The sequence below is a fragment of the Talpa europaea genome (genome assembly GCF_964194135.1).
Source record: "Talpa europaea genome assembly, chromosome: 7".
NCBI classification, from domain to species: domain Eukaryota; kingdom Metazoa; phylum Chordata; class Mammalia; order Eulipotyphla; family Talpidae; genus Talpa; species Talpa europaea.
Window position 1 is genome coordinate 11,385,243 of NC_140074.1, and position 24,207 is coordinate 11,409,449.

The 24,207-nt window shown below is 40.1% G+C and overlaps 1 protein-coding gene across 1 annotated transcript in view; it reads left to right on the forward strand.

Annotated features, from left to right (window-relative positions):
• The window catches only part of KIF24 (kinesin family member 24), a gene marked incomplete at both ends in the record, with an annotated part of 46,465 nt that overhangs the window by 15,591 nt on the left and 6,667 nt on the right, over positions 1 to 24,207 (forward strand). The window contains 5 exons of the mRNA XM_084237164.1: positions 4,850 to 4,937; positions 17,222 to 17,343; positions 18,163 to 18,268; positions 20,914 to 20,985; positions 22,900 to 23,009. Coding sequence (XP_084093290.1) covers positions 4,850 to 4,937; positions 17,222 to 17,343; positions 18,163 to 18,268; positions 20,914 to 20,985; positions 22,900 to 23,009 — 498 coding nt within the window. The remainder of the gene's footprint in view (positions 1 to 4,849; positions 4,938 to 17,221; positions 17,344 to 18,162; positions 18,269 to 20,913; positions 20,986 to 22,899; positions 23,010 to 24,207) is intronic.

Genomic DNA, 24,207 nt, shown 5'->3' on the forward strand with positions numbered 1-24,207 from the left:
TGCATTTCCTCTTCAGAGAAGTTTCTTTTTAGCTCTTCTGCCCATTTTTTGACTGGATTATTTTCTTTGTTGTTGCTGAGTCTCATCAGCTCTTTGCAGATTTTTGTGATCAGTTCTTTATCATTAGTGTTGGGTGCAAAAATGTTCTCCCAGTTGGTGGGGTTTCTCTTTGTTTTTGTTATTGTCTCTTTTGCTGTGCAGAAGCTCTTTAATTTGATGTAGTCCCAGCTGTTTATCTTTGTCTTCACTATCACTGCTTTGGGTGATGTGTCTGTAAAGATGTCTTTGATGTGCAAATCCCGTAGTGTTTCGCCTATATTTCCTTCTATGTATTTTATGGTTTCAGGTCTTATGTCTAGTTCTTTAATCCATTTTGAGTTGATTTTTGTGTATGGTGTGAGGTAGTGGCCAAGCTTCATTCTTTTGCATGTAGCGACCCAGTTTTCCCAGCACCATTTATTGAACAAACTTTCTTTGCTCCAATGCATAGTCTTTGCTCCTTTGTCAAAGATTAGTTGACCATAAATCTGTGGGTTTATTTCTGGATTTTCTATTCGATTCCATTGGTCTGTATATCTGTTCTTGTTCCAATACCATGCAGTTTTGATGATTATGGCTTTGTAGTATAGTTTGAAGTCTGGGAGTGTGATGCCTCCATTTCCTTCTTTTTTTTTCAGTAGAGCTTTGGCTATTCGGGGTTTTTGGTGATTCCATATGAATTTCATCAATAATTGTTCTATTTCTTTGAAGAATGCCATTGAGATTTTGATTGGAATAGCATTGAATCTGTATATTGCTTTTGGTAGGATGGCCATTTTAATAATGTTTATTCTTCCAATCCATGAGCAGGGGATGTCTTTCCATTTCTTTGTGTCTTCTTCTATTTCTTTTAACAGTGTTTTATAGTTTTCTTTGTATAGGTCCTTTACCTCTTTTGTTAGATTTATTCCCAAATATTTGATTTTTTTTGTTTCGATAATAAAAGGGGTGGTTTTTTTGATTTCTTCTTCTTCAGATTTATTGTTTGTGTATAGGAAGGCTACTGACTTTTGCGTGTTGATTTTGTATCCTGCCACTTTACTGAATTGATTGATGAGTTGAATTAGTTTTTCTGTGGAGATTTTGGGGTTCTCTATGTATAGTATCATATCATCTGCAAATAGTGATAGTTTGACTTCTTTTCCTATTTGGATTCCTTGGATGTCTTTCTCTTGTCTTATTGCTCTGGCTAGGACTTCCAGTATTATATTGAAAAGCAGTGGTGAGAGTGGACATCCTTGTCTTGTTCCAGATCTTAATGGAATTGCTTTCAGCTTTTCACCATTGAGAATGATACTGGCTGTTGGCTTGTCATAGATGGCCTTTATGATGTTGAGGTATGTTCCTTGTATCCCAAGAATTTCAAGGGCTTTTATCATGAATGGGTGTTGCACTTTGTCGAAAGCTTTCTCAGCATCTATTGATATTATCATATGGTTTTTATATTTCTTTTTGTTGATGTGTTGGATAACGTTGATTGATTTTCGGATGTTAAACCATCCTTGTGCCCCTGGAATGAATCCAACTTGGTCGTGGTGAATTATCTTATGGATACATTGTTGGATTTTGATAGCTAAAATTTTATTGAGGATTTTTGCATCAGTGTTCATTAGGGAGATTGGCCTATAGTTTTCCTTTTTTGTGTTGTCCTTATTTGGTTTTGGTATTAGTGTAATATTGGCTTCATAGAACGTGTTTGGTATTGTCCCTTCCTTCTCAATTTTTTGGAAGAGTTTGTGAAGGATAGGCACTAAAACTATCATTGTTTTAAGTCAGAGTCTGAATCATGGGATTTAATGAGAGGCTTTGGTACATAAATGTCCTTTTGTGAAATGAGAGTCTTCTAAATCAGATGCATTTATTTTTAAACTGGCAATTCAGCTAGAGAAATTAGCCTCCCACTACTATTTTTTTAAGTGTTCAATATTCTAATGTTTCTTTTGGTCTACAAAAAAAGGTCAGACTTTCAGAAAATCAACATGTACTAAGATCCCTTTCTATTTCTTTTGAAGTGCTACACAGGAAATACTATAAATAATGTTTCCCACTTTCTCCCATTTTTCTTCTCAATAACTCAGGTAAAGATAGTTTTATGGAATCAGTAAAAAAAAAAGAAAATCTCTTTTCTTTACATTAAACTTTTAACTCTTAGAAGGCTTTAAATATTGCCCTTGCAACATAATATAGTAATTTAGAAATGTATTCAGAAATTTAAAACTCTGATTTTACATCTCTGTTTTATTTTTCTTGCATACAGTTTTGTTTATTTGAAACAGATGATTTTTTTTATTTTTATGTAGAGGAACCAGGATGTAAGCCAGAGGTGCAAGGGGGTGGGGATGGGGTGCCGTGAGAGGATTCCCCAGAGTCAGGGTGGGTAGCAGAACAGGCAGATTTACTGAAATACACTGCTAAGGGGGGACCTCAGGCAAGACAGGAGAGGTCTGCTGCGCCATGTGTGTTAGCTCCTTGGCCAGAGATCAAACTCAGGCCATAGTGGTGATAGAACTAAGACTTAACCCCTAGGCTACCAGGGAATCCCTGAAACAGATGATTTTAACTAAGAAGGAGGCACCAATTTAGTGAAAGAATCAACTAACTGGGAGAACAGGGAGTAAAGAGATAAGGGGAAGAGGAAGGATAAAGGGTTGTCATAACAGAATTAACCAGACGTGAGACATGTTGGCAGCAGCCATACCAGGTAGAGAGGAGTGAGTTGAGGCTAAGCACAATGGAAGCTTGGGGGAACTAAATCAGTTCCCTACAAAGGTATTCAAACCCTTAGGACATGGAAGTTCCACCTGCTCCAGACAAGTACTGGAATGGGGAAGAATGGAGGAGGAGCAGCTACACTTTAGTACGGAGTGCATCATAGGGCCTGCCCCCATCAGAGAGGTACACCAGGGTAACTGGTACAGCAATGTAACTGGAGAGGCCACCAAGTAGGCTAGGAAGGCAACCATCCCGTAGACTATGCCATCAGAAAGGGGGCTTTCAGGAATGGCACAATTCAGAGAATGTACAGGAATTGGGGGTTTAGTCCTGGCAACTATCAAAAAAAAGGTTTGCTTTGGGGAAGAGTTATCCTTTCTTTTTTACCTTCTCTGTGTTAGTTTTGAAGCCTCAAGTTAGCTCAATCACAGCTTTTCTTCCAAGCCCAAACATCTTCATTAGTGGTGCTTTCCAGTCTCAAATAACCACTTCCTTTAAGGGTCAGTTGGCATGAGAATAAAACATGTGCGTGCGTGTGTGTGTGTGTGTTTTCAAAGGACAGTCACATATCCAGCTATTTGTCATTTCAATTCTTTAATGAATTACCCAGATTATTGCCCCATATATTTGTGTTCTTTAATTGCAACTAAGGAAATGAAGATAGGCTAACTCCTGGGTTAAAAGCTTCTTAAGGGCTCACTAGGGAAGTACACTTACTCTGCAGGTGTCTTGACTGGTTTCTTTTGTTAATTTGTTTATTATGTTTGTTTTACACCTAGGATTAATTGACTATCTCTTTGCTTTCTACCTTTTGGATTCTTCTGAAACATCTTCATACACTAGTGACATCTTTTCTTGTTTTTTAGGAACTGTTATAATTTATCTTGGTTTTTAAATAAAATATATTTTTTTAATAATAGTGGGGCTTTGACAAAGGTAGACAGAAGTTTATATTCTCTGTCCACTAAAACTTAGAAACCAAAGTTTAAGTATCTAGAAATTAACTCTTACTGAAGTGTAAATTTTTTTCATACCTTTGCATAGAAAGTGACAGAAATGCCTTGCTTACATAAAAAGTCTCTTAGGAACTTTCTGAGATAAGCTTAGGATACAGGGCCTGGAAAACATGTTTGGGAGTGACATGAGAACTCTACAAGTCAGGTCCTTATTCCAGAAGTCTGACTGTTCCAATGGAGTTGTTTTCTGAAAGGTCATGGGCATTGTTGAGACTGTTTTCCTCCAACTCTTCTGTAAAACTTTGAAAACTTGGAGTAAAGCATAGACTGAGAAAAAATTTTTTTGAGAACATCATTTTTTTTTTTATTACAAAGTGGAATTTCACTTTTAAATTTAATCAGCGTCTTAAAGGAGAAAAATTATCTTAGCATCTTTGATAGATTTAATGCCCAGTAATGGGTGTGGTTTAATGATGATAACCATTAATTCCTTTACACACAGGCTAAGGCATTCATCTGCAGCACCAGCTCTTCCTCCCTCAGAAGATGTGTCAGGACTCCTTATGTTATCAGTAAAATAAAACCCCGCTTATACTGGCTTAAACATTTAGGGAACTCATGTCTCATATAACTAAAAAGCTTTGGGGACATTGAGGCCTTGGGGTCTGTTTGCTCTAGCAACTCAGGGATATTGTAAGGCTTCAGTTTGTTTGCATCTGTCTGTTCTGTGTTAGCTTCATTCCCAAACTGGCTCTTGTGGATACAAAATGACTACCACTAGACCCACATGCTTTCACTTCCAGAAGGAGAAAGCACCTCACCCCCAGCCACCTAACCACTGGAGACTAGGACCTTAGTGTGGTTGGACCAGCGGAGATCTCACCTTCACTCCTAAACCAGTCACTGTAGCCATGAATACACTGTGCTGACTGGCATGGGTCTCGATCTTTTAAACGTAGCCAAGATGATTTCTTTACAGTAATCAAAGACCACCAGCCTGGGACTAGAAGCAGGAGGTGTGGGAGTGGGTGAGGAAGGTGTACATCATCCCACACAAACAACCAAACTCTTGAATGGGGGAGCAGTCAAACAGAGTCCATCACAGCAGCTTGGCTGTACCAACTGTGTCGTTGCATCTGCAGGCTCTTCGCAAGAGAAGATAGCAAGCATGTGGTACAGATAGTGGGACTACGAGAGCTCCAGGTGGAGAGCGTGGAACTGCTCTTGGAGGTAACTCTTCCTTTTTTACTACCCCTCTGAATCAGCCTAAGCACAGGGAAAGATTCATTTTGCCATCTAGTGTAAGGGACGCAGACTTAGGCAAAGGGTAGTGACAAGCACACTTCACCTTGATAAAATGTGACTCCTCCTTTGTGAGGACTGCTGGTTTCTCTCCAGGGTTGTTGTCTCAGTGCCATGTTGGTTACTGGTAGGAGACCCTGCTGCATAATAGGACAATCTCGGGCCAGTTTTAAAGGCTGCTAATACATATATTTATGATAGTGGGCTCTGGGAAAAGCTACTAGAGAGAAATATTTTATTTTATTTTTTTATTTTTTTTTTTTATAGAGGCATGCTTTATTTATTTGTTTGCTGGTTTGTTTGTTTGTTTTTTTTTATACATGCACTGGGTACAGTCAGAAGCGCGGGAGGGCAAGAGAATTCACCAGAGCCAGAGCGGGGAGCAGAGCAGGCAGAAGGACCGAAGTACACTGCTGAGGGGAGCAGCGGGCGGCAGGAGAGGTCTGCACGCCATGTGGGACCCTCCTCTGGTGGCCGGGGAGCAGCCGGGGATCGAACCGGCGCCGCAGAGGCCGCGCGCAGTTTCCCAACCCAGCGCTCAACCGCTGCGCCACCGGGGAGGCCCTAGAGAGAAATATTTTAAATAAAATTTGATTGGCTTTTTTTTTCACATGGGTTCAAAATATACAATAAAAATATCCCTTTCACCCTGTTATACTGAGGCAACTAATTTATTAGTTTTTTTGTTTATTCTTGTTTATTCTTTTATTAAAAATTCTTTTTATTGTAACAAAATTATTGCCCATTATTAAATCTAAGTCTAAAAATATACAAGAAGATAAAAAAATAAAGATCCCTCTAGCTTACAGTAAACAACTCTCCCTCTGAAATATCTACTATTAATAATTTGAAATATTTAGGTTAATATACAAGAAGATAGAAAAACAAAGACCCCTCTAGCTTACTGTACACAACTCCCCCTCTGAAATATCTTCTATTAATAATTTGGAATATTTAGGTTTTTTTCCTGTTCCAGGCATTTTTTAACTTATGTACAAATATATTTCTGGGGAACTTTCCTTGAATATAGTAGTTCCTTGAAAAACTTTGGCTTTCAGAAGGAAAAAGAAAAATATCAGATGGTTTCACTTACAGCAGGAATATAGGGGAACCAAATAAGACATCAGTGTAAAAAAAATAATAACAGTACAAAACACAACAAAGCAAAAACAGACAATTATAAATCAGAGACATACCACAGAGGAGGAAGAGGGAGAGAGATCAGAGGGACAAAGCGGGGAGCACAGGGGACTGTGGTGATGTGCACAGGTGCATTGGGCAAGGAAATTCTATGGGGACCACACCTGAGGGGGTGGGGGGAAGCAAACATTGTTTAAAAATGAACAATGGGGGCCTCCCCGGTGGCGCAGCAGTTGAGCGTTGGGTTGCGAAGCTGCCCGCGGCCTCTGCGGCGCCGGTTCGATCCCCGGCTGCTTCCCGGCCACCGGAGGAGGGTCCCGCATGGCGTGCAGACCTCTCCTACCGCCCGCTGCTCCCCTCAGCAGTGTACTTCGGTCCTTCTGCCTGCTCTGCTCCCTGCTCTGGCTCTGGTGAATTCTCTCACCCTCCCGCTCTTCTGACTGTACACAGTGCATGTATAAACAAAACAAAAAAAAAAAGAACAATGGGCCTCCCCGGTGGCGCAGCTGTTGGACACTGGGTTGTGAAGCTGCCTGCAGCCTCTGCAGCTCCGGTTCGATCCCTGGCTGCTCCCCGGCCACCGGGGAGGGTCCCACATGGCGCGCAGACCTCTCCTGCCACCCGCTGCTCCCCTCAGCAGTGGACTTTGGTCCTTCTGCCTGCTCTGCTCCCCGCTCTGGCTCTGGTGAATTCTCTCACCCTCCTGTGCCTCTGATTGTACCCAGTGATTGTATAAATAAATAAATAAATCTTTAAAAAAAACAAAAAAGAACAATGATGTAAAAAATTTAAAAAATAAAAAATAAAATAAAACCTCTATTTAAAAAAAAAGAAAAGGAAAAACCTTGCCTTTACCTTAGAACACTAGGGTTTTTTCTCTTACTAAAAATGAATGGTTTCGCCTTTTTTATTGTGAAAAATAGCACTGTACAGAAAAATGCATAAAACCTAAACGTGCACACTATAAAAAAGCAAGCACCCTCGGAATCAACTATCCAGATTAAGAAATAGGGTACTTGAGCACCCAACTATTTCTGTACACCTGCCAGTCACACTCACCTATTACTGTGACTTTTATTCTAATAAATTTCTTGTTCTTTGTTATAGTTTTTCCCTCTATGTATTCATCCATAAATCATATTACCTAGTTTTCATCTGTTTTTTACCTTTGTATGAATAAGATCACAGTCTGTATTCATTTTGCATCTTGTTTCTTCTGCCCAGCATTATGCTTTTGAGTTCATCTGTGTTTTTACATGTGACTGTTCATTTTTATTTGCTATGTAGTATTTAATATGATTATACCACAATTTATCCATTCTACTGTAAATGAACTGTTCTGAACAATGTAAATGTCCTTATTCGTGTATTTCAGTATGTGTGTAGCTGTGAAATGCTTGGGTCAGAGGACCTGCGTAGCTTCAGCTTTCCCAGCTGACCCCAAAGTAGTTTTTGTCTCCACCAGCAGTATATAAGCAATCCTATTACTCTTCATGCCCCAGCATTTTCCATTGATTGAGTTGTTAATTTTTACCAATCTAGCGATGTTTAATTGTGTTTCATTATGGCTTTAATTTTCATTTTGCTGATTGAGAATGAAATTGAATAGCTTTTCATATTTTTAACTAAGTTTCTGGATTTCCTTTTGGGGGAGTACCAGATCTTTTCCTCATTTCAGGGTTGTCTTTTTTTCTTAACTGATTTGTACATTCTGGATATGCCTTGTGTCAGTTATTTGTGTCTTAAGCATGTTGTCTCATTCTGTAGCTTGTCTTTTATAGTTTCATCATATCTTTTAATGCTTGCTTGAGCCCTCTTGAGGCCAATTAAATAAGAATCTCTTAGGGGGTAAGTTGCAGATGTGGTTATGATAGTCTTAAATTGAAAGATATGGTATATACACATGAATAATATACACCTGAAACTTAAATAATTTTATAATTCAATTTTACTTTAATTAAGAAAATAATAAGAATAAATAAATTAAAAGATGATTCACATATAATATCCACATTTTTTAAAGATTTATTTTTATTTATTTATGCATACAAGAACTGGGGTGCAGGCCAGAGGTGCAGAGGTGAAAGGATTCACCAGAGACAGAGTGGCAAGCAGAACAGGCAGATCTATGGAAATACACTGCTGAGGGCAGCAGCGGGTGAGACAGGAGAGGTCTGCTGTGCCATGTGGGTTAGCTCCCTGGCTGGGGATTGAACTAATGCTGCAATGGCTGGCGACAGCTTGATAGCACTGAGACTTTACCGCTGCACCACCAGGGAGGCCCCACATTTTAGAAATATATAATTTGGTCAGCTTCCCCTTGGTGGGTAAGTTCTGACTGAATAACATTTAGCAATGTTACCTCTGAAGAGAACAGCCGCCACACATGGCAGGGATTTTACAATCAGTAGAGACCCCTAAGCAGACTACAGACTATGACTAAAAGGTGTGGAGCCTCTCATTTGTACAGATTGGGCTCATCACAAACTTAACCAGGTCAAGAATTCCAGATAACGCGTTTCAGCCTTCACCTGCAGATCATGAAAAATATGGTAGGGATCCACAGCCTCATTAAATTATAGTGCTACCAGAACAAAAAATACAAAATGATTTTCATGTTGGGAAAAAGATAAAGATGCTTGGATTAAATAAAACATATACTCAAGTTCATGAGACTATCCCTTCAATGAAAGCAAAACTGAAAGTAGTTAACCCTTTGATAAGAATTAAGGCCCTGACGTTGCCACAAGGACTTCCAGAAGATGCCTTAGTAATACATGCCCAGTGGGGAATTAGGGACGTGGCACCTCAACACTCTGGACCATGAAGCAATTAAGTCCTAATGCCAGAGTAGATCAGAAAAAGGAAATTATTTTTGTTTAAAGATGATGAGAAAGTGTTTTCATTAAAATATATTTAAAATTTTATATATATTCAGTAATTTTTTAAATATATTCATGAAGTTGTGCAACCATCACCATTATCTAATTCCAGAACATTTTCATCACCCCAGGTGAAACCCTATACCATCAACAGTTATTCCCTATTTCCCAGTGCCTGGAAACCACAATTTTTTTTTTTTTAACAGTTATACTTTATTTTTATTTATTTTTTAAATCTTTTTTTTTTTATAGAGGCATGTTTATTTATTTATTTGTTTGTTTGTTTGTTTTGTTTATACATGCACTGGGTACAGTCAGAAGCGCGGGAGGGTGAGAGAATTCACCAGAGCCAGAGCGGGGAGCAGAGCAGGCAGAAGGACCGAAGCACACTGCTGAGGGGAGCAGCGGGCGGCAGGAGAGGTCTGCGCGCCATGTGGGACCCTCCTCAGGTGGCCGGGGAGCAGCCGGGGATCGAACCGGTGCCGCAGAGGCCGCGGGCAGCTTTGTAACCCAGCGCTCAACCGCTGCGCCACCGGGGAGGCCCTACTTTATTTTTATTTTTAAATTTTTTTTTTTTTTGAGGATTTTTGGCTTGTTCATTGTTACACAGTTTGTGTAACAAGAATGTCTTTCTGACTTTATTTTTTTTTGTTTTTATTTAAATTTTATTTTTATATACCCCTTACAATTACAACCCCCTTATTTTGACCCCAAGCCCTCCTTTCCCCGCCCCCCAACCCCCATAGAGTGTCTCTGGTTCATAGTTGTTTGTTGATTTTGATTTTCACTTTCTTATTGTTATTCTTTTTCCTGGTCCCTTATTTAAGTTTTCTAGATTCCTGCTATGAGTGAGACCATCCGGTATTTTTCTTTTTCTTTCTGGTTTATTTCGCTGAGCATGATCCCTTCCAGCTCCATCCATGTTGCTGCAAATTGCATGTGTTTATCTTTTTTGATTGCTGAGTAATATTCCATGGTGTATATGTACCACATCTTCTTGATCCAGCCATCTATTTTTGGGCATTTGGGTTGTTTCCAAAGCTTAGCTATTGTAAATAGTGCTGCTATAAACATAGGGGTGCAGGTGCTCTTTGGAATTGATGTTTCTGTGTCCTTTGGGTAAATACCTTGGAGTGGAATTGCTGGATCATAAGGAAGCTCTATGTTTAGTAGGTCCAGAAATCTCCACACAGCTCTCCATAGTGGTTGAACCAGTTTGCACTCCCACCAACAGTGCAGGAGAGTTCCTTTTTCTCCACATCCTCACCAACATTTGTTGTTGCTAGTTTTTTTATGTGCCATTCTCACTGGTGTAAGATGATATCTCATTGTAGTTTTGATTTGCATTTCCCTGATTACAAGGGATGTTGAACATTTTTTCATATGCCTGTTGGCCATTTGCATTTCCTCTTCAGAGAAGTTTCTTTTTAGCTCTTCTGCCCATTTTTTAACTGGATTATTTTCTTTGTTTTTATTGAGTCTCATCAGCTCTTTGTAGATTTTTGTGATCAGTTCTTTATCATTAGTGTTGTGTGCAAAAATGTTCTCCCAGTCAGTGGGGTGGAAACCACAAATTTCTTTTTTTTTTTAAGATATATTTGTTTGTTTGTTTGTTTGTTTATTTATTTATTTATACAAGCACTGGGTACAGTCAGAAGTGCGGGAGGGTGAGAGAATTCACCAGAGCCAGAATGGGGAGCAGAGCAGGCAGAAGGACCAAAGTACACTGCTGAGGGGAGCAGCGGGTGGCAGGAGAGGTCTGCGCGCCATGTGGGAACCTCTTCTGGTGGCCGGGGAGCAGCTGGGGATCGAACCAGTGCTGCAGAGGCTGCGGGCAGCTTCACAACCCAGCGCTCAACTGCTGCACCACCAGTGAGGCCCAGGAAACCACAAATTTCTGTTGCTATGGATTTGCCAGTTCTGGCCATAACATTTAAATGGAATCATACAAGATGCAATGTTTTACCTCTGGCTTCTTAGCATAATATTTGTGAAGCTCATCTATGTTGCAGCATTTATCATTCCTTTTTATAGCTGAATAATAGTCTGTCATATGGATATGCCATTTTTTTAAAAGATTTATTTATGCATACAAGAACTGGGGTACAGGCCAGAGGTGTGGGGGTGAGAGAATTCACCAGAGACAGAGTGGGGAACAGAACAGGCAAATCTATTGAAATACACTGCTGAGGAGGAGCAGTGGACAAGACAGGAGAGGTCTGTTGCGCCACGTAGGTTAGCTCCCTGGCTGGGCTGGGATTGAACTTGTGCTACAGTGGCTGCCAATAGCTTGATAGTGCTGTCTTTAACCCCTGCACCACCAGGGAGGCCCAGATATGCCACTTTTTTATTCATTCTTCAGTTTATAGAAATTCAGGTCATTTCCACTTTTCAGCTATTAGCAATACTGCTGCTATGAACATTTGAAGACAGGTGTATGTGTGGGCATATGTTTTCAGTTTTCTTGAGCATATACCTGGGAATTGTTGGGTCATACATACTTTTTTGAGGAACTGCCAAGCTATTTTCCAAAGTAACTGCACCATTTTATATTCCTACCAACAATGTGTCAAGTTTGTAATTATTTTAAAAGCTCCCTAGGTGATTCTTACATGCAGCCATTATAATCATTCTTCTAGTTTATCCAGCAAGCTGACTTGAGTCAAAGGAGAAGAGCAGGACAGTGAGACCACTCCCTTGAGGCTATGACCATGCTTACCTGTCCAGACCTCCCTCTACTGTGGAACCCTAAGGAAATATCAGTATTTCTCACATAGCTATTCTATGTGGGCCCCACCTCTCCCAGCTATTCCTTTATTTGGCTGGGAGTCAGGACAGTTGGTCCTCATGATGTCTCTTTCCCTGGTTATGTAGACCAACTGAATAGGGAAGGAGCAAACACTATAAGGAAGTCCCTTTTCCTTGGACGTAACTATACTAATGGGCAGTCTATTGTCAAATCATCCCCTCTACCCTGGAAGAGCTTATCGCACTGCTTTACCCTAAGGTATGTTGCCTAAGAAAAGCAGAAAAAGTTTCTTGCTAGTCAGTGTATTAATGCATCATTGACATTGATACCCACAGTCTGTAATACACAATGTTGTGCAAGAAGGAAGCCACTAGAATCCTCGATACATATGATGATATACAAGAAGGAAGCCAGCTAAGAACAAGGTGGAAGGTTAATATAAATTATGGATATCTGACATAGTTACCCTCATAAACATTTATTGACTTGAAACAAAAGCTCTTGCTAACTCAGGTGTCACAGTTTCACACTCAGGTGTCACTGTTCATGCTCCCTCAGGTATCACCTCTGTGTTTTCTCAGATCACCCTCCCTCACTCAAGCGTGATCACTTGTTGCCTGCCTAAACAATTTGGCAGCTTCATTATTCAACAGTATGTCTTTCCTCCAGGATATTTCTCCTTCCCACTGTATTATATTACCTGGTGTTACTAATGCAGGCACCAGGACTAACTGGTCTTTACAGAGCACTTACCATATCACCACATTTCCCAGATCAAGTTTTTGTCTGTCAGGCAATTAATTGATGGGCATTTTTTACAGTTGTAGAGATTGGCAGGTTTTTAAAATATTCTTACAGTGATCTCTTGTATTTATAGGTATCCTTTCTCAAATTTCTAATATATCTGTTTCATGTTTTATTATTGCCTTGGCTATGAATAAAACATGAATAGCAAAAGTTTCCCCTAGATGAGCCTTAATTGTATGTGAGTGATAGAGTCTTTGTACACATTGACTGTACTACTTGAAACTACTGCCACCTGCATCCCTGGAGCTGGCTCTGCCAAGTTTGCATGGGCTCTGATAAGCAGCCTTGAAAGAACAACCAGTTCCAAGAGAAAAAAGCAACTTCGATTCCGCTTTCTTCACCTCCCTCCAAGGCCAGACCCTGCCCTATAAAAGCTTGCCATTATCCCCCAAAGAGCGCTACTTCTCCAAACCTCCCCCCCCCCCCCCCCCCCCGCAGGGGTTGGCGAACCTCATCTGGGAGCACAGTAAATTTTCTGCCTGTGAGAAACTTAGCCTGGCTCTCCTTCTCTTTACCGCCAATCCTTTCGTCACTAATTTTTTTAAAGATTCCAAGAAGTAACATCTTTGTGTAAACTTTGACAATTAAAAATATTTCTTTTCACAAATATAAAAGAATGACAATGGATGATTAGGTTGGGTGATAGAGAATGAAATGAAATAACGTACCAAAAATGCTTAGTCTGACGCTCCGTCAATTTGTTACATTTATTATTACTAATAAGTTCCTGAATTTTTTCCAGTGCCACAGAATTCAGCATTTGTATCTGCTTTATATTATGGCAGATCCTCACTACTCAGCATCTTTTGTCTAAGGGACCTAGGTGATAAAACTTGCCCAACAGCTTTAATTACAGGAGGAATTTAAGAGAAATGTAATGAGAGGAAAAGGGGGGCTTGGTGATTCTTGAAGTGATTGCATTTAATTTTGCTTAGTTCCTAGACTTGCTTTTCCCCACATGGATTATAAATTATTATTATTATTATTATAATTCCCTCCTTTCCTCCCACCCATCTTACCTCCCATCTAGCCTTCCTTTTTTTAAAAACTTGTGCTAGGAACCTAAGAAATCTTATGTTGAATACAAAGCTGCCTTTCCCTGAAACTCTGGTTCTTTTACATTTGTGAAAAGAAATAGTTTAAATTTTGGATGTTTACATAAAGATGTTACTCTTTGATATCTTTTAAAAATTAACATTTATTGAGAACTTACAACCTACCAATTATGGTGCTAACTACTTACATTATTTTTTTAATCTTTATAAATCACCTATGAGATTACCATTTTAGAGAGGCACTGAGTTCTGCAAAGTGATTTGCGAAAGTTCACACAGCCAAAAGAAAAAAAGAAGAAAAAAAAAGGTTCACACAGCCATATGTCAGAGTTGGCACGTGAACCCAGACAGTGTAACATCAAATTTCACTCTCTTAACCGCTACACTTGAGCTGTGTGTCAGAGCCAAAAATGTATCAGATCTTCACAAATTGCCTCAATTTACTCAGAACTTAGCTGGTTTATTCCCTATTTTTGAAAGGCATGGTGATTGTAGGTTGTTACTGAAGTTGAAGAAACTGGACCAAGGACTAGAAAAGTCCCTTTATGCCTTCCTAAAAGGGATTTGGTCAGGAAAAGTTACTTCGGCACATTAGGTTTTCTGAGAGGTACTTAGAACAACAGGTACTTAGTACAGCATTGTGTACTTAGTATTTTGTACAACTTAGTACACAGGTACTTAGTACAACATTGTGTAGCAAAAATTCAAGTGCAAAACTAATAGAATCCAAGATGCCGACCTTTCTTGATATCCCTGTCTACCCCCTCACTCCCAGGAATGGACTATTGGGTTGTCAGAAAAGTCATGATGTATTTTTTCTGTTTTTCAAGCAAAAATGCATCATGGGGCCTCCCCTGGTGGCGCAACGGTTGAGCTCTGGGCTGCGAGGCTGCCCGCAGCCTCTGTAGCGCCGGTTCGTTCCCCGGCCGCTGGCGAGGGTCCCACAAAAAAAAAAAAAAAAAAAAAAAATAGCCCATCATGGCTTTTCCAAAAACCCAACAGAAAGGTAGTCAAAAGGTGCAAGTCTCTAGTTATAAGGTAAATAAGTACTAGGGCTATAATGTATAGCATGATAATTAGAATTATATGTTTCCTACATTGTATGTAAGTAAGTTATTAAGAGAAAATCCTAAAAGTTCTTAGAAGGAATTGTTATTTTTTCCCTTTTTTATTATATCTATATGAGATGCTAACTAAACCTACTGCATTAATTATTCCATAAAATATCTCAGTCAAACTATCTACCTGTACATCTTAAACTTACACGATTATACCTGTCAATTATGGCTCAGTAAAACTGAGGATAAAGAAATTTAAAAAGTAAATAAGATTCTAAATTTGATTCTGAAATACAGTTTTAAGTATCACAAATAACCTTTTGAAACAACTATTGCCCAGTGCTTGGAGAACTTATTAAATGTTTAAAAAGCACCTGTCCCTGCATGTTAAGATATTTTGTGCTCTTTTGTTGAAATTCTACTCTGTCAACTTTTGGGCTCTTAGTTTGGAAACTGTAGCTGTGTTCACTATGTTATAAATTAAGATTCTAAGATAGAGGGCCTCCCCGGTGGCGCAGCGGTTGAGCGCTGGGTTGTGAAGCTGCCAGCGGCCTCTGCAGCGCCGGTTCGATCCCCGGCTGCTCTCCAGCCACCAGAGGAGGGTCCCACATGGCGCGCAGACCTCTCCTGCCGCCCGCTGCTCCCCTCACCAGTGTACTTCGGTCCTTCTGCCTGCTCTGCTCCCCGCTCTGGCTCTGGTGAATTCTCTCACCCTCGCGCGCTTCTGACTGTACCCAGTGCATGTATAAACAAAACAAACGAATAAATAAATAAATAAATAAATAAATAAATAAATAAATAAATAAATAAAGCATGCCTCTATTTAAAAAAAAAAAAAAAGATTCTAAGATAGAGAAAAAATGGGATCGGATTTCTTAACCCTTAGTTCACTGCAAAATAAGTGAATTTATCATAAATGTGTCATAGTGTAGTGGGGACTACATGAGCCTTGGAGTCAAACATATTTGGGGGCCTCCCTGGTGGTGCAAGTGGTTGGGGCGCAACCTATGAGGCTGTCTGCAGCCTCTGCAGCACGAGTTAGATCCCCCAGCCGACCAGGGAGGAGCCCCACATGGTGCAGCAGATCTCTCCTGACTCGCCCGCTGCTCCCCTCAACAGTGTACTTGAGTCACTCTGCCTGTTCTGTTCCCCACTCTGTCTCTGGTGAATCCTCTCACAACCCCCCCCAATACCTCTGGCCTGTACCCCAGCTCTTGTATGCATAAATAGATAAATCTTTAAAAATATAATAAAAAATGTTTAAAACTGGATTTTTAAAAAAATAAATAAAATTTAAAAAAAAACATATTTGGATGTATAACTTTGGCTCTGCCACATAACAGCTGTTTGTGAGCAAATCAGCCTTTTGAGTTTATTCTGCTGTAAGGCTAGGCATGATAATTACACTCATCTTACATTAGGCTGTTTTTGGATTCTATCAAATAATATTGTAAAAGTTCTTCCTCTTTTGGGCCTCCCCGGTGGCGCAGCGGTTGAGCGCTGGGTTGCGAAGCTGCCCGCGGCCTCTGGGGCGCCGGTTCGATCCCCGGCTGCTCCCCGGCCACCAGAGGAGGGTCCCACATGGCGCGCAGACCTCTCCTGCCGCCCGCTGCTCCCCTCAGCAGTGTACTTCGGTCCTTCTGCCTGCTCTGCTCCCTGCTCTGGCTCTGGTGAATTCTCTCACCCTCCCGCGCTTCTGACTGTACCCAGTGCATGTGTGAACAAACAAACAAACAAATAAATAAATACATAAATAAAAATACATGCCTCTTTGAAAAAAAAAAACTGAAAAAAATTCTTCCTCTTTTTAATTCTTAAAACACTTCTCCCCATGCCCCAAATCATGGCATGTCCACATGTGGCTGTGTTTTCAGTGACGAGAGGCCAATCCTAAGACATTATCTCCTCTCCCCCATTCTCCTGTGACTAGAGGGACCCAAGTTAGTCCTTACTCCCATTTAGAGGAGCATTGGTCTCAAGGGAAATCATGGGCTGATGGCAGTTGTGGTAACTTATCACTTCCGTGTTCCTGCCCATCAGACCAGGCCTCACTTATGACTGCATCCTGCTAGCACAGGTGGATGTTATCAGTCACTGCATGATGCACTCTTCTGTCCTTTGTTTAAGTTGCTAAGATAGATGGGTATTATGGGAACTTTTTCTGGAGCCAAGTTATACCCTGGGGAGTTTAGTCAGGCTAAATCCATCAAAGATATTAAAAAGAGTATATGAGATCAAGATGCTTTTGATCAAGAAGGTTTTTTTATGAGATCAAAAGCTAAATTAGCTTTTGAGCGATTGAATATTCTCCCCTAAGATTAGTATTCCACAATGTTTTCATCACTGTTGTGTACTTAGTCCATATGATTTAGTGTTTAGGCAGCTTTCCACATGGAGAAGGAAATCTGCAGTGTACAGGCAAAGTTATGTATCTGGTCTCTACTTCGTTAGACAACTCTTAGGAGCCATAGGGCTTTGCTTATTCTTTGGGGAAAAGTGACCTAATGGATTTTATTTTCAGGCGATCCTGAAAGGCAGCAAGGAGCGCAGCACTGGGGCCACTGGAGTTAATGCAGACTCCTCTCGCTCACATGCCATCATCCAAATTCAGATCAAAGATTCAGCCAAGAGGACATTTGGCAGGTGAGCTGGAAATAAGCAGGGAATTGCTTTGTATGCCTTTCTCTAATGTGACTTTGAAATATGTGTTATCAACAACAGGACACCCTGCCACCATGGAGTTCTTTATTTCAGAGATACAGAGTAGAGTTGTTAGCCCTGAAATAAATCATTGTACTAAAGTGCCATCAGCTGATTAACCATGAAGTAATGACCTATTGTTGGTCAAACCTAAGTTATTAAAAGGGACATTGATTACTTCTAACGTGAAACACAGTGTCAGCAGAGGAATAACAGAGAATGCATCTCAGAAAGCATACTTGCAAAAAAAAGAAAGAAAGAAAAAGAAAATTAATCCATCCTTCTTGAAAGAAGCCATAAGACAATTGGGTACATTCATTGCTTCTCTGGTGCTATCTTAGCAAACTCTGCCACACTGATGGATGAGCCTCTCTCACCTCTGAGTAATGAGTCTTTTTTTTTTTTCTTTCTTTCTTTTCTTTTTTTTGCTGCTGGAAAGCAGCCCACAAAAGTTTCTATTTAATTATCTAAGTGGTCACCTAAGTGATTTGCATTGTGGCCATTTAGACTTATGGGAAGAATGTTTTATTAATTTCAGTCATACTTTCTCATAAATGATTAAAACCAATAGAATGTCTAAGTGAGCAGTCCCAGCAGCAGCTGACAAACCAGAATATCATAGTACTTTGGAAAGCTAACAAAAATGTCTTTTCTTTCCTGAGGTTGGGCCAGTGTTAATTTCTTTCCTGCAGTCACAAAATGCTGACTTACACAAAAATAAGCCAAAATCCCAAAGAAATCACCCCTGTATGTCTTTCCTAGGATCTCTTTTATTGACTTGGCTGGCAGTGAAAGAGCAGCAGATGCCAGAGACTCAGATAAACAGACAAAGATGGAAGGTGCAGAAATAAACCAGAGTCTTCTGGCTGTAAGTTACATGAATGCTTTAATCTGAAAATCCTTCTGATAGATTTTGCTCATCTTTCCATGCAGCCAGAGTGGGTTAGGGAGGGGGCGGAATCATTTTAACAAGGATATGCTCTTATGAGGAAGCAGGACTCCAGGGTTGGACATGGAGGCTGCCCAGTCAGATTCTCTGTAGTTCTGGGCATCTCTTCCCTTCTTTTCCTGTCTTCTCTTCCTCTGGTCAGTCCAGTTAGGAGCAGAGAGGTATTTCTGCAGTTGCCGAATGGTAAACTTAGGTAAGCATTCTCCCTCCTAGCTTTTTATATTGTATTAAGTTTTCAAACATACAAAAGTAAAATAGTATAATAAGCTCCCATATACTTGTCACTCAGCTTCAGTAGTTATGTATCAAAAAGTTAAGAACTTATTTTTAATATAACCATAATACTATTATCTCTAAAGAAACAATTATTTAATGTTTCCTATTATCTAGTAAGTGTTGTGTTTCTCCAGTTTCCCATAGGAGCCTTTTTGTAGTTGTCTTTAAATCAAGATGCAGACAAGATCCTGAATTGTTCTTAGTTGTTTTATGATATGGCATATGTCTTTTATTCCATATTGGTTTTCTGACTTTAGGTAACTTGTTCTGCTAAATGTTCTGCATTAGGCTGTCTGCATTTCCGTGTTGATATTTAACATGATACTCTATCCTCTCTTCTGTAAAGTGGTTAAGATCTAAGCCACATGTGACTATTGAGTACTTAAAATGTGGCTAGTCTGAATTGAGGTATGCTGTATGTATAAAATACACCCTGGTTTTTGAAAACTTATTGCCAGAAAAAGCCCCTAAAATTCTCATTAGTACTTTTTTTTTAAGATTTACTAATTTTTATGCAAGAACTGGGGTACAGGTCAGAAGTGCGGAAGGGTGAGAGGATTCACCAGAGACAGAGTGGGGAGTGAGCAGAACAGGCGGATCTACTGAAAAACACCGCTGAGGGGAGCAGCGGGTGAGAAAGGAGAGGTCTGCCGTGCCACGTGGGTATCTCCCTGGCCTGCCGGGAATCGAACCCATGCTGCAGAGGAAGCAGACAGCTCCACAGTGCTGCACTCAACCTGCTGCGCCACCATATGATCCATATGAAATATTTTTGAATGTTAACTAAGTTACAGAATTAAAATTATTTTCATCCTTTTTTTTTTTTTAATGTAACTATTAGACATTTAAAATTGCCTATGTGCTTTGCATTTGTGACTCACATATTTCTATTAGGACAGCATGATCTGGAGGCTTAGTTTGGGGGGGGGCAAGAATAATTCTTGGGTAGTTCTTAGTCTCATATAGCAACTCATCAAGCAAAGGTACAGAATGTCCGGTTGCTCTTTTTATTATTTTAAGATTAAAAATGAAAGATTCAAGTGTTATCAGCTTAGTTTCTCCATTATAAAGTTCTCCATCAGCCTTTTTCACCTAATGGCTTGAGCAGCTGTCGATGATTTATCCATTTTTTAAGGGATTTAAGAATGATGAGTGAGGTTTAATATCCTTTTGTAATATCCTTCTAAGTTCTGAAAATAACTTTCCCTCAACTATCTGATTATCCTTTAGGAAGAGTGGAGACAAGAAAATGCTTGATTCTTTGCCTCTGTTCACTCTTTCAGAATGAGTATATGTCCCGATAACCTAAACATAATCATGAGTTTATTATTTACTTTTTTGTTTTTATATTATTATAAACTCATATCATCATTAATCTTTTTGCTGCTTGAATTGCAGCTTTGGCCAGTGGGGGCCTTTTCATGTGTGTATCTGTGTCTTTTTGAGCCAACCTTGCTGTTCCTTGACAACTTCCTTGCTTTCTGTTATGACTAGATGTTCTAGGCTCATCATGTACATTTCCTTCCCAGTCCTTGAATCAGCCTTTTCTTCAAAAAGTTTTGGTTTTAGGAGGGAATGTTATTTAGAGACCTTAGCCTGGATGCTAGGGTTGCTTACTGCTGCTCAGTTAGTTCTTGCTTCTTGGCCTTTTCAATGGACTGAACTAGGAAATAGAGATTTTTTAAAGAGAAAGATATATCAGGGATTCATTCTAATAAACTCAAAATTAAGATTACAGGGCTTTTGCTTATTCATTTTTTGAATTTATATTTCTTTCCATTTTTTCTTATGCTAGAATTCTTAGTTCCTAACATTAATCTATTTGCTCTACTTCAATGTATATGTATTTCAAGCCAATGCTGATGTTACTTATATTTACTGAATTCAATTTTTTTTTTTTTTAAGATTTATTTATGCACACAAGAACTTCGGTACAGGCCAAAGGTGTGGGGGGTGAGAGGATTCACCAGAGACAGAGCGGGAAACAGAACAGGCAGATTGACTGAAATACACTGCTGAGGGGAGCAGTGGGCGAGACAGGAGAGGTCTGCTTTGCCAGGTGGGTCAGCCCCCTGGCCAGGGATCAAACTCATGCCACAGTGGCTGGCCGTAGCTTGATAGCGCTGAGACTTTAACCCCTGATCATCTTCTTGTTGACAAGAAACTAACAGGGATTTTTACTTCCTTTTGGAGAGTTGCCTGAGTATGATTTATTTGAGAACAATTTGATCTGTTATTCTCTCTTTGCATGTGATGTTTGATGTCCTTTTTCTTCTCCCACTTTGCAGTTGAAGGAATGTATCCGAGCACTGGATCAGGAACACACCCACACTCCCTTCAGGCAAAGTAAATTAACTCAGGTAAAATCAAATGTGAGCTTTGAGTTTGTTCTATTTCACTCATTTGTTCCTTTCTTCATTCATACATTCATCAGAGCATTCACCCCCATCACGGCATGAAGCTAGGCCTCGGGGGAGGAGTCACATTCCTTGTAGGAGGAGCTTAGGTCTAGGAGAAGGGCCTCTCTGGCCTACCCCTGATATAGGAGCTGTTCTGCTAATTCTAGCAATTTTCTGTTTATTTCCAATGCAAAAAAACCTTGTTGATTTAGCAGAGTCTCTGAGCCTTTAAAGGAGGTGTGGTAACTGAAATTGGCACTTTCTTGGCTGTAATATTTATGTAATACTTCAAGACAAAAATCACTGCAATTAAAACAGAATGAGATCAGTTTTTGATATGTACTGATAGGACAGATGACCAAGATCCATTGTGATGTGAAAAAGTAAGCTATAGAAACAGTGTTTTAATAAGATTGCCTTTGTGATTTTAAACACTTTCTTCTATTATATATGTAGCCACACAAAAGGAAAAGTTTAGAAAGATTGCAAAAGAAAGGTACATTTGATAGATCATGAGACTAACAATGGGGTAAAGGTGAACTTTAACACTTCACTTTTTAAGTTTATATATGGTGTGATAACCTACTGTTTTTATAATTTAAAAATATGAAATGAGAAACTACTATTTCTTCTTTAATGAATTACCTATTTATGCTGATTATTCTGAGTGATAGAACTACAGATAATTTCTTCTTCTTTTCTGTTATGAAAATGTACTTCTTTATATATGGAAAAACACCAATAGACATAAATCAGCCTCTGTAATGGCTGCAGATGAGTGGCCTGTGGAGGGGTCTGCCTAGTTCGTCATCTGTGAAGACAGTTATCAGTGCTCCTGCTTCCTTTCTGCACTGAGTCTTGTGCCCAGTGGAGGACAGACAAGGCAGATGGTGGCTCACATGAGAAGCTTGTGTTTGAGGAGAGGGCTTCGCTCTATACAGCTGGACTAGCAGCTCCACGGGGCCTGGGGTACTTATGATGACGTGATCCTACTAGTCAGAAACGGTGGTCTGTGGCTTCAATGAGGAACCAAGGAATCCCTTCATAAAAGTGATTAGTCCTGATGCTGACATTGGCTCTGTTGTTTTTTAAAACATGTTCCCCATCCCCAGAAAATGTGTTCCTGATTAATTTTTTTAAATAATTCAAACAGTGAGTACAAGTCAAAGAAGATGGTAAATGGTACTGGAAATCCCACCTTCCAGTGATAACTTCTGCAACATTTAGCAAACACCCTTCCCGTCATCTCTCTGCCTGTGTATCGTCTTGTAGACCCACTCAGAGAGAGATGGAATTGTGTGTCTCTCATTCAAAGATAGGTTTGAGATCTTTCCATGTCCCTAAATACAGATAGACATAATTATATTTGGTTGATAAATATTTCGTTGATAATTTATAAATCCCTAAATTTTCCAAATTTTACCATAATGTTATAATGACTATCTGTATCATTTATTTTTATCTATGCAGTTATCTCAGGATAAAGTCCTGGCAGTGTGATTGCCAAGCCAGTAGTGTGTATATTTTCTATCTTCTGGTATTACCAAACTTTGGGCATACCTTCCCCAAAGGTCATCCAGTTCATGGCACATGGTCCATAGGCCCCGTAGCAGTGCAGGACAGTGTCCCTCTCTCTGGACCACCACCAGGGCGGCATATCACCAGTCTTTCTTATACTCCAGGTGAAAAATGTTAGATTCTTTTTAATGTTGGTTTGCATTTCTTTGATTAGTGGGAGAGTGAGTACCTTTTTTGTGTTTATTATTTGTATTTCTTCTTTAATGAATTGCCTATTTATAGATAGGGGACCATGACCCAGTGTCAGTATCCCCTTTTGTTAGTTGACTTCATGGACCTGCCTTCTCTTTTGGACAGGTCCTGAAGGACTCTTTCATTGGTAATGCCAAAACCTGCATGATTGCCAACATCTCGCCAAGCCACATCGCCACTGAACACACTCTGAATACCCTGCGCTATGCGGACCGGTGAGTTGCGCTCAGGTGGCAGGTTTGTATGTGCTTGTGTGTGCCTCATGCACACTCGGACCTTGAGTTCCACAAGTCTGTTCTTAGAGCAGTGATCTACTAGGGGAATATGAAATGATCATTTGAAGAATGTGACTTGGTAAGTGTGAATGTGACAAGAGGAAGGTGACACATTCCCTTGTTCAGGGGATAACTCTGAGCTTTTAAATAGCTAATGAGAGATGAAATATTTCTCTGGGTGAAAGGTTCAGTGAGGTTTTCTTCCTGCTGGCCTCATCCCTAATTGTAAGGGATAGAATACTTGTCAAGGCAGGTCACTTAAAACTTTCTTTTTTTTTTTTTAAGATTTATTTATTTATGCATACAAGAGCTGGGGTACAGGCCAGAGATGCGGGGGGTGAGAAGATTCACCAGAGACAGAGTAGGGAACAGAACAGGCAGATGACAGAAATACACTGCTGAGGGGAGCAGCGGGTGAGACAGGAGAGGTCTGCTGTGCCATGTGGGTTGCTCCCTGGTTGGGGATCAAACTTGTGCTGCAGAGGCTGTGGACAGCTTCATAGGTTGCATCTTAACCCCTTGCGCCACCAGGGAGGTTCACTTAGAACTTTCTTTATAAGTCCAGACAAGATCAACCCAGGCATGTGACAGAAGGATAAACTGTGGCGTAGAGACCGGCAGGAACTTTAAAAAGGTTTGCTGGGAGTTGGCAGGGCTGGCACCTCTGACTGCCAGACCAGGGCCCTATCTGAGATGACTGCATATTGTGTCCTCTGGTCATGTGCGACTCCTGTGGTAGGTTCAAGCAGCTCTCATTGCCATCCTTTCCCCTGGCTGCTCTGCTGCCTGATCCTGTCTTCCACCTCTCAGGAACTCTTCAAGGCTAACAAACTGTGAGGGAAAACTTTTTTACTGCTATTAAGGAATCTCTAGCATAGATGGCATTTTATGAAACTCACTGGGGGGAAGTGAGAAAAGGCACCTATCTCTTTTTCTCCCTGTGTCTTTACTGCTCAGCCAGTACTCGGTTCTTCTTTTTTAGCTTTGAAATTGTTTGTTTATTGATAAAATACTTTATAATATATGTTAGTTCATTATAGGAAAGGTTCTACTCAATTTTTTTTTTTTATTTTTATATTCCCCATACAATTGCAACCCCCTGATTTTGACCCCAATCCCTCCTTTCCCTGCTCTCCCC